Source organism: Zosterops lateralis (assembly GCF_965231275.1).
Source record: "Zosterops lateralis genome assembly, chromosome: 23".
NCBI classification, from domain to species: Eukaryota; Metazoa; Chordata; class Aves; order Passeriformes; family Zosteropidae; genus Zosterops; species Zosterops lateralis.
In genome coordinates, this window is record NC_139783.1 from 4318410 (window position 1) to 4334389 (window position 15980).

General features: G+C 49.7%; 1 protein-coding gene across 1 annotated transcript; it reads right to left on the reverse strand.

The window, feature by feature from the left end:
• Positions 1–13695: 13695 nt before the first annotated feature.
• LOC310918445 (olfactory receptor 14J1-like) lies at positions 13696–14730 on the reverse strand (the record flags this gene model as incomplete). Its single annotated transcript, XM_083877306.1, has 1 exon — positions 13696–14730. The coding sequence occupies one exon, from the start codon at positions 14728–14730 to the stop codon at positions 13798–13800; it is 933 nt and encodes a 310-aa protein (XP_083733432.1). The 3' UTR covers positions 13696–13797.
• Positions 14731–15980: the final 1250 nt, after the last annotated feature.

A 15980-nucleotide genomic window follows, 5' to 3' on the forward strand; every position in this document is an offset into this window, starting at 1 on the left:
GAGCCCTGGCAGAGCCCAGAGCAGCCCCAGCAGCCCCAGAGCCCGGCTGGAAGGAGGCACTTGGAGCAGGGAGTGGCAGCAGCTCCAGCCATTCCCTGCAGTCCTGTCCCTGGGCCCCAGAGGGAAGAGGTTCCCACAGTCCCCAGCCAGGGACCCGCTCCCAAGGCTGTTGCCAGGGCAGCCAGGGCTGGCACCAGCTGTGATGCTCAGTTTCCCCGGGCTGGGCTTTAGGAATGGGATTCCCCAATTTCCTGCTCCTGCTAAAACCGTGCCGCCCCTCGCTGCCTTCCAGCCTCCCACTGAAAGTACAAAAGGCAAAGACCCCAGGCTGGGATAAGAACAATTTACTGGGAACAGCAACAAGATAAGAACAAAGAGGAACAGAAACAATAGTGGAAACAAAAAGAATAAGATAAACCATATTCAGTGAAAATTACAAAAGCATCGACTGGCACTTCCCGGCCACATATTTCCTCCTGCCTGGAACGGACAACTCTTCTCCTTGAGAGAGAGAGACAGTCTCTTTCCTGATGCTGGCAATGACATGAGATGGCATCAAATACAATGACAAGGCCATGACCAGACCTTCACATTCTTCAATTCCAACTCCCATCAATTCCAGGGACAGGGAAGGAGACAGGTGTACTCCCTGCATGGGTCATGGTAAATGTGCGTCACCATGGCTCTGAAAAATGTGGGTCCTCTGATGGGGGAGGGAGTTGGGGACCTACATGAAGTGCACACAGTCAGGGCACTCGCAGGGGTTCCCTCACCGATGCCTCTGTTGGTGTTGGGTCAGGGTAAAGCTCCTAGTGAAGGTCTTCCCACACTGGGGACACTCGTGGGGCCTCTCCCCAGTGTGGATGTGCCGGTGCCTGACTAGGGTGAAGTTGTGCTTGAAGCCCTTCCTGCAGTCGGGGCAGAAAAATGGCTTCTCATCAGTGTGAATCCGCTGGTGCCTGAGGAGATTGGAGCTGGTCTGAAACCTCTTCCCACACTCAGAACACTTGTAGGGCCTCTCCCCAGTGTGGCTCATTTGGTGGATGATCAGGTGGCCCCTCTGGTTGAAGCCCTTCCCACATTCCCCACACTTGTATGGCCTTTCCTCAGCGTGGGTGTTCTGGTGGCGGATCAAGGCGGATCTGTGGCTGAAGCTCTTCCCACACTGCTCACACTGGTAGGGCCGTTCCCTGGTGTGAATCCTCTGGTGGCAGATCAGGCTGGATCTGTCACTGAAGCTCATCCCACATTCCCCACACTCGTGGGGCCTCTCCCCAGTGTGGATGCGCCGGTGGGTGACGAGGTGAGAGTTTTGCTTGAAGCCCTTCCTGCAGTCAGGGCACCGAAAGGGCCTCTCATCAGTGTGAAAGCGCTGGTGCTGGAGGAGATCTGAGCTGGTGTGAAACCTCTTCCCACACTGGGGACACTCATAGGGCCTCTCCCCAGTGTGGATCCTCTGGTGTCTGATCAGGTGGTCTCTCCGGCTGAAGCTCTTCCCACACTCCAAGCACTTGTGGGGCTTCTCCCCATCATGAAGCTGCTCATGAACCAGCTCAGAGCCCTGGCTGAAGCTCTGTCCACCTTCCTGGCACTGGGTGGGTCTTTCCTCTTTAGAGCACCCTGGGATGGGTTTGGAGCCCCTCCCCCTGCGGGATCTCTGGGGCTTTTCCTCCCCATTGGATTCTTGCACTGTGGGGCGGCTCAAAACGGCCCCTTGCATGAGGTTCTGCTGCAGGGATTTATCCTCCCTGGTCTCCATCCTCAGCTCCCTGTCTGGAGGAGTAAGGACAAGGAGAGGATGGGATTTGCCTCCGTGCCAGAGGGAAGGGGAAGGAGATCCCCTCGGTCCATCCCCAGCAGGACGGTGTTGGCAGCAGGGTTCTCTTGCAGCCGGGGGCCGTGCTGGGCTGGGAGATGGAGCAGGAGAGAGGGGGAAAGGGGCACTGACTTCCTCCTCACCTGCCTGGATATCCTGGGTCATCTTCCTCTTCATCGCAGCCTAAAGTAAAATGTTAAACTATAAATGCAGTAGCAAACAAAAAAAAAAAAACCAAAACACAACACTGACAGAGTCAGCATACAACCTGACACCCAGTTAGTCAGGGTGTTTGTGGCTGCCGTCCTCCTGCAGTGACAGATGTGCTTTTCTTGAAGCAACGACCTTGTAGAAGGGTGTAATTTTCCTGTTCAGGGGTGATCTAGATGGGTCTGGTGCTCCTCTGGGAATCCAGTGGAAACAGGCTGCTTCTGGTGTGGTTTATATCCAGGTAGGAATGCTTGGCTCCTCCCTGTGGGAGAAGCATCTCACAATGGGATGATTTACTTTTATCAGTCATGCAGTGAGCATCAATGGCCCATTAACAGAAGATAAGCCCCTGGAGGGAGGTTGGGTTGTGGAAGAGATAAAGAACACTGCCCCACCTGGTTTTAACAGCTGGGCCATTAACAGAAGATAATCCCTGGATTTATGACGGATGGGTCATGGAAGAGATAAAGAACACTGCCCCACCTGGTTTTAACAGATGAGAATTGAATAAAATAATTTTGGTTCCATCTTGCATTGCAACCCAAGGCTATTGGTCAAATGCATATTCATGAAGACTATACACATTTAAACATTCCTTTGTGTGCACATTTTCTGGCAATTCTTTAGCTTAGTTCGACCCTTGACGTCATCTTTCTAAAGGATGTGCCATGATTCAGATGTGATTTTGAGACTTTTGTGTTTTATTTCCTCTCGAGGTCACCTGGTCTGTGGTTTGGCAGTTATTGATGGCCAAAGGGTCAGTGGTGGATTCCTCCTGGCTCTTTCTGTGTTATTTGCCAGGGTTTTTTTTTCAATGTTATCTTATCTTATCATCCAGACATTTTAGCCAACGTTTTTCTTTCAATCAACATTCGCCATTTCACTATTGTCAGTCAGTTACAGAAATACAGGCATCAGTCATTATTTCCTAACTATAGTCACTTCTGCAAAGATAGTTAGCAGATTTTAATTTTTTAGTATTTATATAATCTATTAAATTGTATATTTATATTGTTGTTTATATTTGTATTTATTTCTGTTTATGAATATTGTCTTTATACTATATATTTATAGTTTTATAATATACTCTATTTCAATATTTTGCAATACCATAAACTGTAATACATTTATCACACTGAAATATGCAATCTCCACAGGGATTAGGGTATTAACTGCTAAAGGCTGACAAATTAGACTCTATCAAAAGCAGTTTAAAAGAGATTACAAACTGCACTCTGTCAAAATAATTCGCGAAAGCCAAGATATAAGTGTGAAAGCCAAGAACTACACAGTTATTTCTAACAGGTCTCCTGGCCTAACAGAACACCAGGACTGTGCTAAATGAGCAGATTGAAGGAATTACAAGGATGCATGCTAGGAGTACTGAGGACACATGAAAGGCTGTCTTTGTTTGAAAGACAGGGATCTGCTGGGGAGGGGCAGGGCCTCCCTAGAAATGGAGAATTCAAACCCCCTCCCTCCAAATGATTATAATTTAGAAAAGGAAAGGGGCTTTCAGGCAGAGGGATGAGGTTCAGAAGAACAGTTCTTTACTAGTCTATATAACAAGGCAAACAAACAACAACAACTGCAGCATTAATAGCAAACACAACCAGGAACCTTGGGAGGCATTGTTTCACAAAGCCCAGGGCAGTCCAATCTCTTGGGACCCTGAGAGCACCAAGCTGGAAGAGTGGAAAAAATCCCAGGCTGGTGGATGGGATCAGAAGCTGTGCAGTGGCAGCTGGAATGGCAGGGATGTCCCAGTAGGGCAGGGCAGTGTGGGGTCACAGAGCAGCAAAAAGCCTCAAGGCAGCGCCAAAGAAACAGCGGCAGCGGGATGGGGCTGGGCCAGCAGGGCAGGGGGAGACGAGCTCAGAATTCCTGGGCACATGAGCAGCTGTTGGCAGATTTCACAGGACTGGACTCTTGTTTCTTTAACCTGAAAGTTACTAAATGACTTCACTTGTCTTTGCAGCACTTTGAATGTGCCTCATCTCTTGCCATTTGCATCCAGCTGTTTCTTGAGAAAAGAGGTGGCCCGAGCAGCAACTAGACTGGAAGTCTGGCAGCAGTGCAGTCTGTCAGCTCAGCCACAAGACCCAGGAGCAGTATGAAGAGGAAATTATTCTGTACTCAGGGCATTTTCTGCTCCAGTGTACAGGTGTCTGTGTCGAGTACTGTATTTTAAAATGCAAATGTAAACTTTGTGGTTTACATACAAGAGATGAATTCTTTAGAACCATAGATTTAAGATGGAGGCTTGGGGGCCGTAACTGAAGTGGCATAAATAGAAATCAGAGCAGTCCAGGCTGCTCCTGAAGCTGAGCACAAGGAAAGCTCAGCACTGCAGCAGCTCCCCACAGAGGTGGTGCCGTCTCCATGACTGGGGTTGCTCAGAGCCCTGCTGGATAAAGCCCTGAGCAGCCTGGTCTGATCCCTCAGCTGCCCCTGCCGTGCTCTGGAGGTTGGGCTGCGGCACCTCCTGAGGCCCCTCCTGCCCCAAGTTGTTCTGTGATTGTGTCCCAGAGCCCTGCAGCAGCCAGCCTGGCTCAGGGCACCACTCTGCACTTCCTCACTTTGGAGTTCTGCAGTGGTTTTGACTTGTCTGATTGTTCTTGGGAGATATTCTTCTCTTTAATGCTTCATTGCCATGACTGTCTGTGCATGCACTGAAGAGAAATGAACTCAGTTTCTGGGGAAATGAGCAGCTGCAAGTTGAGGGTGTGAATTTTAGATGGTTGATAACTGGGTCTTGCAGGGCCTTGGGGCTGGCCATGGATTTCCCAGCAAAGGCTGCAAAGACACTGGAACAGACTTGTCTCTGGATTTCTCAGTCCCTGTGGATTGGTTTTCAAAACCTGTGGATGGATTGCTGAAAGTCTCTAGGTGCTTGCTGAACTCCAGGAGTTTGACCAGAACAGACTTTCTTGATTGATTTTCCAACCTATACTCTGAATTTTGAATTTGAACCATTCAAGAGCGTAAAATTGAATTAAGTTGGTTTTTATTTCTTCCCATGTCAGTAAAGGTTTTTTAACTTTGAGAACTTTCTCAGTTTTCTGCTGAGGCATATGCTTGTCTCTGATGATTTTGCAGTTTTCTTTTTCAATACTGTTTTCATTACATGACTTTTATCAGTATTTTATCAGTATTAAATGTCGGAACAGTGTATTTCAGATGAATTTATCACAGCCCATAATCAGCCTCAAAGATTTTCCAGATTATCTGAAGGGGATATAGCTCTGATCAAGGTGTCAAACACCACAGTCACTTAGAGCTTGATCTCTCAAAGTCCTCATCAGCATTTTTTAAACAGTATTCTTTTCCATCTCCTTTCATATAAGAAAGGTCTTATTCCTGCCATCACGGTGTCCCACAATTAAAACCCCACCCCTCTGTTTAGTACCTGTAGGTAGTTGAATTGCACTGTTTCCTTTGAAACCACGGACGTGCTTGGGCTGCAGCCCTTGAAAGAATTCCTGATTGCAACATAATTTTGTGTGTCACAGGAGGTTACTGCTGCTGGCAGGCTCTGTGCTGATCCTTTGGGAAAATAACTTAAAGGATAGATCAAATGGAGAGCTCAGTCAGCAGAGTCATTGATAGTTTTGCAGGTCTTAATTTTGTCAATTTTCCCTTCCTTTAGTTTTTGTTGTTGTTGTTGTTGTTGTTTTGGGTTTGTTTTTTTTTTAATAATTGTATTTTAAGGTGAAAGTCTGTTTTTCAGCAAAAATTTATTTGGAAGTTTAATGCCCCATTCGTTCACCCCAAATCTGGTTCCAGTTCTTTTGACTCCATGGTGACTCAGCAAATTTACAGTAATTCCTTTTGAACTTTTTCTTATCTCTTATCTTATATTTTTCTTATCAGTGGTAGTGCTGACAAAATTTAAAGGGCAATACTTTGGACAAAAAACTGCTTTTTATAGATCATCAGATTATTTTCATTGTGGGAAAGAGGTATTAGTTGGAAATAGATTCTCTTAGGGAAAGTAAGGCTTTCTATTTTGAGGTGCTGTGTTCAAAGAGATTCTTGGAAAGATTTGACCCATTTATCTTCATCTGATTTTAGGGGGAAGATGTGCAGGCTCTGAAGAGCAGCATTTGATGGCCTCAAGTTGGGCAACTCCAAACCCAAGGTGTCTGTTTGGGAAAACGTTGATTTCTGTAGAGCAGGTACTAAAGTTGGGGCCAGAGCTGGGAAGTGTGGCTCCCAGCCCAGAGCCATCATCTCCATAAAACCACTCCTCCAAAGTCCTGGCATATTTTGGGATAGCCTGCTCCTCAACAGTGAAAACCAAACTCTTGTATAAACAACAAAGAGGGAAAAGGGTAAAAAAATGTCAAAAGAAAGTAATTTGGATGTCTTGGGAGCAGAGAAATCATTTCAGTGAGCCCTCTCTGACAGAGAGTTTTGGAAAACGAACCCAGAATAATAAATTCACTGCAGGGAAAAAGCCAACTCCATGCTCAGGCCATGATATTTATCAAAAGCAAGTCTGTGACTGCAGGAACTCTCCTGCACAGAGGAATCCTGCAGGGCCAGCTGCTCTCCAGAAGGAGCCTGTGAGCTCCATCAGCCTTTTTGTCAAGCAGGGGCCAAGTCCCAAGTGTAGCAAGTGATTGAAAGATCCTGCCCAAGCCCCTGCCCAGGGGACCCAAGGTAAAGGGGGGGAGACCCCAGAGCCTTTTGGGGACACCTGGGACACACCTGGGAGCCCCTGAAATCTCTTTGGGAGACCCCAGACTCTTTTGGGGACACTTGGGAACCCCCAGACCCATTTGGGGAGTCCCAAAACCTCACTGGGATCCCCCCCAAAACCCTCTTGGGACACCCCCAAACTTTTCTAGGCCCTCCTTGGGACACCTCCAGACCCATTTGGGGTACCTCGTGGGGACCCCAGATTATTTTGGAGACACTTGAGACCCCCAAGACTCCCCTGGGATTCCCCCAGACGCATTTGGGGCACTCCTGACACCCCAGACCCTTTGGGGGTACCTGGGACCCCCCCACACCCATTTGAGGAGCCCTTTGGGACACCCCCAATTTCCTTAAAGACCCCCTTGGGACACCCCCACATCCATTTGAGGACCCTCTGAGACCCCTGGCCCATTTGGGGACTCCCAAAACCTCTCTGGAACCCCTTGGGACTCTGTCCCAGACCCATGTGAGGACACTTGGGTGGGACACACTTGGGAATCCCCAGACCCATTTGGGGACACCCAGAGACCCAAGGCCCATTTGGGGATGCTCCAGGACCCCCCTGGGACACCCCCAGACCCATTTTGGAACCTTCAGAACCCCCCAAAATCCCCCTGTGACACCCCAGACCTATTTTTGCCCCTCCTCCTCTCTTTCCCCCCACCTCCCAGACCCCCTTGGGTAACTTAGGAGATGTTTGGGGGTTATTTTCAAAAAATTTTGGAGTAAATTTGAGGAATATTTTGGGGTAATTTTGGCAATATTTTGGGACTATTTTGAGCTAATTTTGGTCTGAGATAATTTTGCTGAGATTTTTTGGGTTAATTTGGGGTAATTTTGGGGATGTTTTGAGGTAATTTGAGGTTCATGGTGTAATTTTTTGGATATTTTGGGGTATTTTGTGGATGTTTGGGGTAATTCTAGGGATATTTTCAAGATATTTTGGGCTAATTTTGGTGTAATTTTGGGAGAAGTTTGGAGGATGTTTTGTGGTAAATTTGGCATTTTGTGAGTACATATTTTGGGGAATTTTGTGGTAATTTTTGTGTAATTTTGTGGATATTTTGGGGTAATTTGGAGACAGGTGAGAGAAAATTCCCCAGAAATGTTCCCAAAAAATTCCCAAAGTTCTGCAGCGAGGGTGCCTAAAATGTCCCCGAAATATTCCAGAAAAATTCCAAAAAATGTGTGGGGAATGATACTCTAATTCCCCAAGCTGTCCCCAGAATATTCCCAAAAATGTGCATGGCATGTTTCTAAAATCCCTTGAAATATTCCCAAAAAATTCCCACAAGTGTTCATGGAGTGTATCTAAAATGTCCTTGAAATGTTTCCCAAAAAATCCCAATAATGTGCGTGAACTGGTTCATAAATGCCCCTGAAATATTCCCAAAATATTCCCAGAATCTTCTCAAACATCCCCAAAATATCCTCAAAATATCCCTGGAATATGTCTCAAATGTTCCCGAAATATTGCTGGGATGTTCCCAAAACATTCCCAAAATGTCCCTGAAATATGCCAACAACTTCATCAAAATATCCCCAAAATATTCCTAATTGCCCCCAAAATATTCACAGAATGTTTCTAAAATGTCTCCAAAATGTTCCTAAAATATTTCCAGAATCTTCTCAAAATGTCCCCAAAATACTCCCAAGAACATTCCCAAATTATTCCTAAATATCCCTACACTGTTACCAAAACAATTCGAAAATACCCAAAAAAAATTTTTTAACTGTCATTGCTGAGCTGTAATGGCCCATTAACAGAAGAGATCCCCATGGAGGGAATGGGAGGGTGAACAGGGATAAGAATCAATGCCCCGCCCGGTTTTAACAGCTGGCTTGTTATCAGAAAGGCACTTGCACCCTCCCTCCTGGAGATACAACAGATAAAGAAAAAACACCTCCCCAGACAGGTTCCAAAAGATGGAATAGAATAAACTTTTTCATTTATTTTTATTAGAAATCCCAAGACACCCTTCATGGCTGACAGAAATTTGACTTTGTCCCCAGGCCCTGCCCACCATGTCCCTCATCCAAGCCCTGGCACTCCTATGGATCAGGAACAGTGTGGCCAGCAGGAGCAGGGCAGAGATTCTTCCCCTGTGCTGGGCACTGCTTGAGGCAGCACCTCGAGTGCTGTGTCCAGTTCTGGGCCCCCCAATTTAGGAACAACATGGAGGGGCTGGAGCGTGTCCAGAGAAGGGAACAAGGCTGGGGAGGGCTCTGGAACACAAGTCCTGTGAGGAGCAGCTGAGGGAGCTGGGCTTCTTTCTCCTGGACAAGAGGAGGCTCAGGGGAGACAAGGCAGTGTCAGGGCACAGCTTGGACTTGATGATGTCCAAGGTCTTTTCCAGCCTTGCTGATTGTGTGATTCTCTGAAAGCAGCCTTGCAGCAGTGTCAGGATGAGGCCTGGGCCTACTCTTCAGAAGGTGCAGCAGCCCAGGTCCCTCAGCTTCTCCTGAGAGCCCCAAAGCCCATCCTGTCAGTCCTGCAGAGCCTCTGCAGCTCCTCCTCATGGCCCACAACAGGAGCCCCACAGCCAGACACAGCAGCCCAGATGTGCCCCCCTGGCCTGGGGTGCCTCTGGCAAGGGAGCAGCCCCAGGCACTGCAGGAGCCTGCAGACAATTCCTGAAGCCCTTGGAGGATGATCCTGCTCCCCAAGGGACGTTCCCATGGTGCCAACTCAGGAACTGCAATGGGGAGTGGGGCCAGAGAGGAAAGGGAAACCAGGGATGGGCTGTTTGCAGGGGAGGGAACAAGGGAAGGCCACAGGAAGAAATATTTTCCAGGGAAAGGTAAAGAAAGCCAAGGTGAAGCAAAGGAAATGTTGAGGGCAGTTTGGGGGTGGCTGCCAGGCAGCCCTGGCTCTGAGCAACAACGTCTGCAGAGGCACAGGAAACTCAGAGCTGATGGGAACAAACTCTCTGTGTGACTTGAGAGGCCACGCCAAAGCTGAGTGGTTTCCCTGCTGTGGCCCAGCCCTTCCTGGCCCCAGGGGCTGATGGCATTTGTGCTGCCTCAGGTTCATCTCCCCACACCAACAGCATGGGGGTGCTGAGGCCTGCTCTGGGCAGTGCAAACAGGGGCTCCTGAGGCAGTGCTGCCGTGGCTGTGCCTGCAAGGATGCGGCCCCTGTGTGAGCTGGGGGAGAGGCCAGGGCTGCCCAGGGGGGATGTTGTTGGCAGGTGCATGAGGACGCTCTGGGACGCTGCCCTGGGGTGTCCAGTGCAGTGGGGATGCATCAGCCCCTGCTCTGCTGCTCCTTCCCGTCTCCCCCAGGGCCCTTGCAGAGCCCCAGCCCTGCTGTTTGCCCCCAGCCTGCCCAGGGCCAGCCTGGGGCTGCTCCCGGGGCTTTTCTGTGCTGAGCGTTGGCCTGGGCGTGTTCTGGAGAGAGCCTGGGCAAGGAGCCTGGAGCCCATTCTGAGAATGCAATCCAAGATGGAACCAAAACAATGTATTCTATTGCCATCTGTGAGAACCAGGTGGGGCAGTATTCTTTATCTCTTCCATGGCCCATACCTCATATTTCCAGGGATTATTTTCTGTTAATAGGCCAGTTGTTAAAACCAGGTGTTGCAGTGTTCTTTATCTCTTCCACAACCCATCCTCCCTCCAGGGGCTTATCTTCTGTTAATGGGCCATTGATGTTCACTGCATCACTGATAAAATAACATCATCCCATTGGGAGATGCTTCACCCAGAGGGAGGAGCCAAGCATTCCTATCTGGATATAATCTGATATTTACCACACCAGAAGCAGCCTGTTTCCACTGGATTCCCAGAGGAGCACTGGACCCATCTGCACCATCACTGGATTTTCAGAGGAAAACTACACCCTTCTACAAGATCTTTGCTTCAAGAAAACCACAAGTGTAACTCCAGGAGGACTGCCGCACCAGTTTGATTGGACTGCTACCAACACCCCTAACTGGGTGTCAGGTTGTATTCTGACTCTGTCTGTTGTTTTGGGGTTTTTTTTTACTACTGCATTTTTAGTTTTAATTCTTAATTTTTAAGTTTAGGCTGCAAGGAACTGGAAGATGCCCCGGGACAGCCAGGCAGGTGAGAAGGAAGTCAGTGCCCCTTTCCCCCTCTCTCCTGCTCCATCTCCCAGCCCAGCACGGCCCCTGGCTGCAGGACAACCCTGCTGCCAACGCCTTCATGCCGGGGATAGACTGGGGGGAAACTCCTTCCCCTTCCCTCTGGCACGGAGGCAAATCTCATCCTCTCCTTGTCCTTCCTCCTCCAGACAGGGAGCTGAGGATGGAGACCAGGGAGGACAAATCCACACAGCAGAACCTCGTGGAAGAGGCTGTTTTGAGCGGATCCACAGCACAAGAATCCAACAGGGAGGAAAAGCCGCAGAGATCCCACAGGAGGAGGAGCTCTAAAGCCATCTCAGGGGGCTCTGAGGAGGAAAGACCCACCCAATTCCAGGAAGGTGGACAGAGCTTCAGCCAGGGCTCTGAGCTGGTCCATGAGCAGCTTCATGATGGGGAGAAGCCCCACAAGTGCTTGGAGTGTGGGAAGAGCTTCAGCCGGAGAGACCACCTGATCAGACACCAGAGGATCCACACTGGGGAGAGGCCCTACGAGTGTCCCCAGTGTGGGAAGAGGTTTCACACCAGCTCAGCTCTCCTGAGGCACCAGCAAATTCACACTGATGAGAGGCCCTTCCGCTGCCCCGACTGCAGGAAGGGCTTCAAGCACAACTCCCACCTTGTGACCCACCGGCGCATCCACACTGGGGAGAGGCCCCATGAGTGTGGGGAATGTGGGATGAGCTTCAGCAGAAACTCCCACCTGATCAGCCACCAGAGGATCCACACCAGGGAACAGCCCTACAAGTGTGTGCAGTGTGGGAAGAGCTTCAGCCAGCGCTCCAATCTGATCTGCCACCAGAACACCCACGCTGAGGAAAGGCCACACAAGTGTGGGGAATGTGGGAAGGGCTTCAACCAGAGGTCCCAGCTGATCATCCACCAAATGAGCCACACTGGGGAGAGGCCCTATGAGTGTTCTGAGTGTGGGAAGAAGTTTAAGACCAGCTCAGATCTCCTCCAGCACCAGCGGATTCACACAGAGGAGAGGCCCTTCCGCTGCCCCGACTGTGGGAAGGGTTTCAAGCAAAACTCCAACCTCGTCACCCACCGGCGCATCCACACTGGGGAGAGGCCCCACGAGTGTCTTCAGTGTGAGAAGAGCTTCACTCAGAGCTCTCACTTGACCAAGCATCAACGGAGTCACCTGTAAGGGAAGCCCTGTGAGTGTCCTGACTGTGGCAAGTGCATAATTTGAGTCTCCAACCTCATCCCCTATCAGAGGACTCACATTGGGAAGAACCCTGGTGACCCACATTCCCTGTGATCCATGCTGGGAGGAAACCTGTCCCTTTCCCTGCCCCTGGCAATGATGTGAGGTGGGATTGAAGAACGTCATGGTCTGGCCATGGCCCTGTCATTGTATTTGATCCCATATCAGGTCATTGCTGGGGTCAGGGAAGGGACTCTCTCTCTCCCCCAAGGAGAAGGGTGTCCTTCCCATGCAGGATAAAGTACGTTGCTGGGTGAGCCAGTTGGTAATTGGTTGTAATTTCCCTGTATATAGTTTGTGTTATCCCCTTCTCTTATCTCTGTTGTTTCTGTTCCTGTTTGTTCCTTTTCTTGTTGCGGTGCCCAGTAAATTGTTCTTATCCAAGCCTGGAGTCTTTGCCTTTTTTACTTTCAGTGGGAGGCTGGAGGGCAGTGAGGGGCGGCACGGTTTTAGCAGGAGCAGGAAATTGAGGAATCCCATTCCTAAAGCCCGGCCCGGGGAAACCGAGCATCACAGCTGGTGCCAGCCCTGGCTGCCCTGGCAACAGCCTTGGCAGCGGGTCCCTGGCTGGGGGCTGTGGGAACCTCTTCCCTCTGGGGCCCAGGGACAGGACTGCAGGGAACGGCTGGAGCTGACTCGGGGCAGCTTTAGGTTGGATCTCAGGAAAAGGTTTTTCCCCCAGAGGCTGCTGGGCCACTGAGCAGGCTGCACTGTTGCCCCTCAGTGTGAAATCCTCTTCACTGATCAACAGAACCATTATCAGGGAGCTCAGTAAAAGACAGCACAATAATCTAGTACAGGAGCCTCGTAGAGCTCCTTGAAAAATCCCTTAAATTCACAATAGATATTTCATGCAGACTGGCTCCAGGAGCCCCAAACTCTGTATTAAACACACAAAATCTGCAAAAAACCACCCAGATATGGTAGCAAACCTAAGGAGATTATTGGAATTTCTGGGGGAAAACTTGGGAAAAATGGCTGGGAATGACTAGTAATAAAAAAATCTGTGGAAAATCTGGCTGTAAAATGGCCAAAATCTGCTCTAAAATTGCATGGGAAGTGGCCCAAGAGCCCCAAAATCTGCACCTAAACATCCAAAATCTGCACTAAAATACCCAAAATCTGCACTTCAACACCCAAAAATGTCCCCAAGCTCTGGGAGATTCCTGGGATTTCTGGGGAAAAGCTAGAAAAAGGGTTGGGATACACAGAGAAAGAAATCCGAGGAAAATTGGAGCTACAATGGCCAAAATCTGCTCTAATCCATGTCACAGAGCCACAGAGCAGCTGTGATGTCACAAAGGGGCTCTGTGACAGCAGAGAGTGGGTTGTGTGAGGTCACAGATTGGGCTATGACATCACAGAGTTTGTTGTGTGAGGTCATTGAGCAGCTACAGCATCACAGGGGAGTGTGTGACATTGCAGAGCAGGATGTGACATTTTGCTGTGGCTATATGACATCATAGGGCTGTGAAGTCATAGATTGGGCTGTGACATTCCAGGGTGGCTGCATGACATCACTGAGTGAGTAGTGTGACATCATTGAATGGGTTGTGACATCACAGAGCTAGCTGTGACTTCATAGAAGGTGAGTCTGTGACATCAGAAAATGGGATGTGATATCACAAAGTAGTAACACGAGAAAAAGAAACAGGAAAGGTCCCAATGAAAAAATATACAAATAGGAAAAAATGTCTGAGACTGTGAAGAGTTGTATTCTGAAGCCTCTGGAGCAGGAAAGAGGGAGTTTATTGCTTCTGAAAAGATCCAGGCATCATTTTCCTCAGGGCATCCTTGAGCTCCTGGTTCCTCAGGCTGTAGATGAGGGGGTTCAGGGCTGGAGGCATCACTGAGTACAGAACTGACAGGGCCAGATTGAGGGATGGGGAGGAGATGGAGAGGGGCTTCAGATGGGCAAATAGGGCAGTGCTCACAAACAGGGAGACCACGGCCAGGTGAGGGAGGCAGGTGGAAAAGGCTTTGTGCCATCCCTGCTCAGAGGGGATCCTCAGCACAACCCTGAAGATCTGCACATAGGAGAAAACAATGAACAGAAAACAGCCAAAAAATGGACAGGCACTAACAGCAATGAGCCCAAGTTCCCTGAGGTCGGAGTGTGAGCAGGAGAGCTTGAGGATCTGGGGGATTTCACAGAAGAACTGGCCCAGGGCATTGCCATGGCACAGGGGCAGGGAAAATGTATTGGCTGTGTGCAGCAGTGAATAGAGAAAGGCACTGGCCCAGGCAGCTGCTGCCATGTGGGCACAAGCTCTGCTGCCCAGGAGGGTCCCGTAGTGCAGGGGTTTGCAGATGGACACGTAGCGATCGTAGCACATGATGGTCAAGAGGGAAAATTCTGCTGTGATGAAGAACAGAAAGAAAAAGAGCTGAGCAGCACATGCTGTGTAGGAGATGTTCCTGGTGTCCCAGAGGGAATTGTGCATGGCTTTGGGGACAGTGGTGCAGATGCAGCCCAGGTCACTGAGGGCCAGGTGGAGCAGGAAGAAGAACATGGGGCTGTGCGGGTGGTGGCCGCAGGCTGCGGCACTGATGACGAGGCTGTTGGCCAGGAGGGCAGCCAGGGAGATGCCCAGGAAGAGGCAAAAGTGCAGGAGCTGCAGCTGCCTCGTGTCTGCCAATGCCAGCAGGAGGAAGTGGCTGATGGAGCTGCTGTTGGACATTTGCTGTGTGTGGCCCTGGGGACTTGTTCATGGGTAAAGGACAGTGACAAGTTAGGACAGGCTGCTTTAAGCCAAACCTGTGCCATTCCCTGTAGACTGTCCTGCTGGTGTTGGTGTTTTTGGTGCTGACCTTGACTGCTGACAAAACAGCAACACATTCACTTCAGAGCTGGACTGGGTTGAGGCGCAAGATGGCAGATGGGGCTGAGGCAGCCACACACACGATGGCGGATGGGGCTGAGGCAGACACACACACACAAGATGGCGGATGGGGCTGAGGCAGACACACACAAGATGGCGGATGGGGCTGAGGCAGACACACACACGATGGCGGATGGGGCTGATGCGGGGCCTCCCAGCATGGTCTGCGGCCCCTGCCAGCCCAGCTCCAGCCCCGGAGCCGCGCGGGGCAGCAAGAGTCCTTCCCTTCAGCCCTTTGTTGAACAGGACATTAACAGACACCCGGGAAATGGGCACGATGTGGCACATTTGTTCTGTGCACACAAACATAGACCAGCCAGTTTGGAATGTCAGCTGGCAGTATTTTGATGTCAAGGCAATTCAAATTGGTGAAAATAGGAAAAAATCTCTGGAGACTGAACATTTTAAAATAAAGGCTTTTATTGTTTCTTCAAAAGAGGGCCAAAAGCATTTCCTGTGCAGATGGACTTTGTTTAGCATCAAGAAGCATCACAAGTGGTTTGGTCCAGGCAGGAGTCACAGTGACTGTGAGGGGATGAAAACGGAGATGGATCTGCTTGAGGCGGATGGTGCAGTGGCTGCTCACCCGCAATGTGTATCCCTCAGGGGACCTATTTCTTTAGAACACCATGAAGACTACAGAGAACTGAAATACAAACCAAAACTGCAGCAGGAAGCCCAGTGCACTTTAGGTTGTTCTCCATGAGACTCTTCAAGCTGAGCACGGCCATTCTGTTCAGCAGACGCACAGGCAGGGGCTCCTTGGAGCGCTGCTCTGGCACCCGTTCTTTGGAGTAGGGGATTGCAGGGAAAAACAAGAGAAGCCCATCCACTACTGAAGAGGAGCAGTCACTGACAGGAACCAGTGGGTTAAGAAATGTGAGGGGAAAAAGGCAGAAATTGTGAGGTGACAAGTGTGAGAAATGGGAGTGGAAAAAGGAGAGAAGTGTGAGGGAAGAAAAGGGTAGGAAACCTGTGTGGGAAAGGGTGAGAGAACTGAGGGGAAAATGGTGAGAAATGTGAGTGAAAATAGGAGAGGAAGGTGAGAC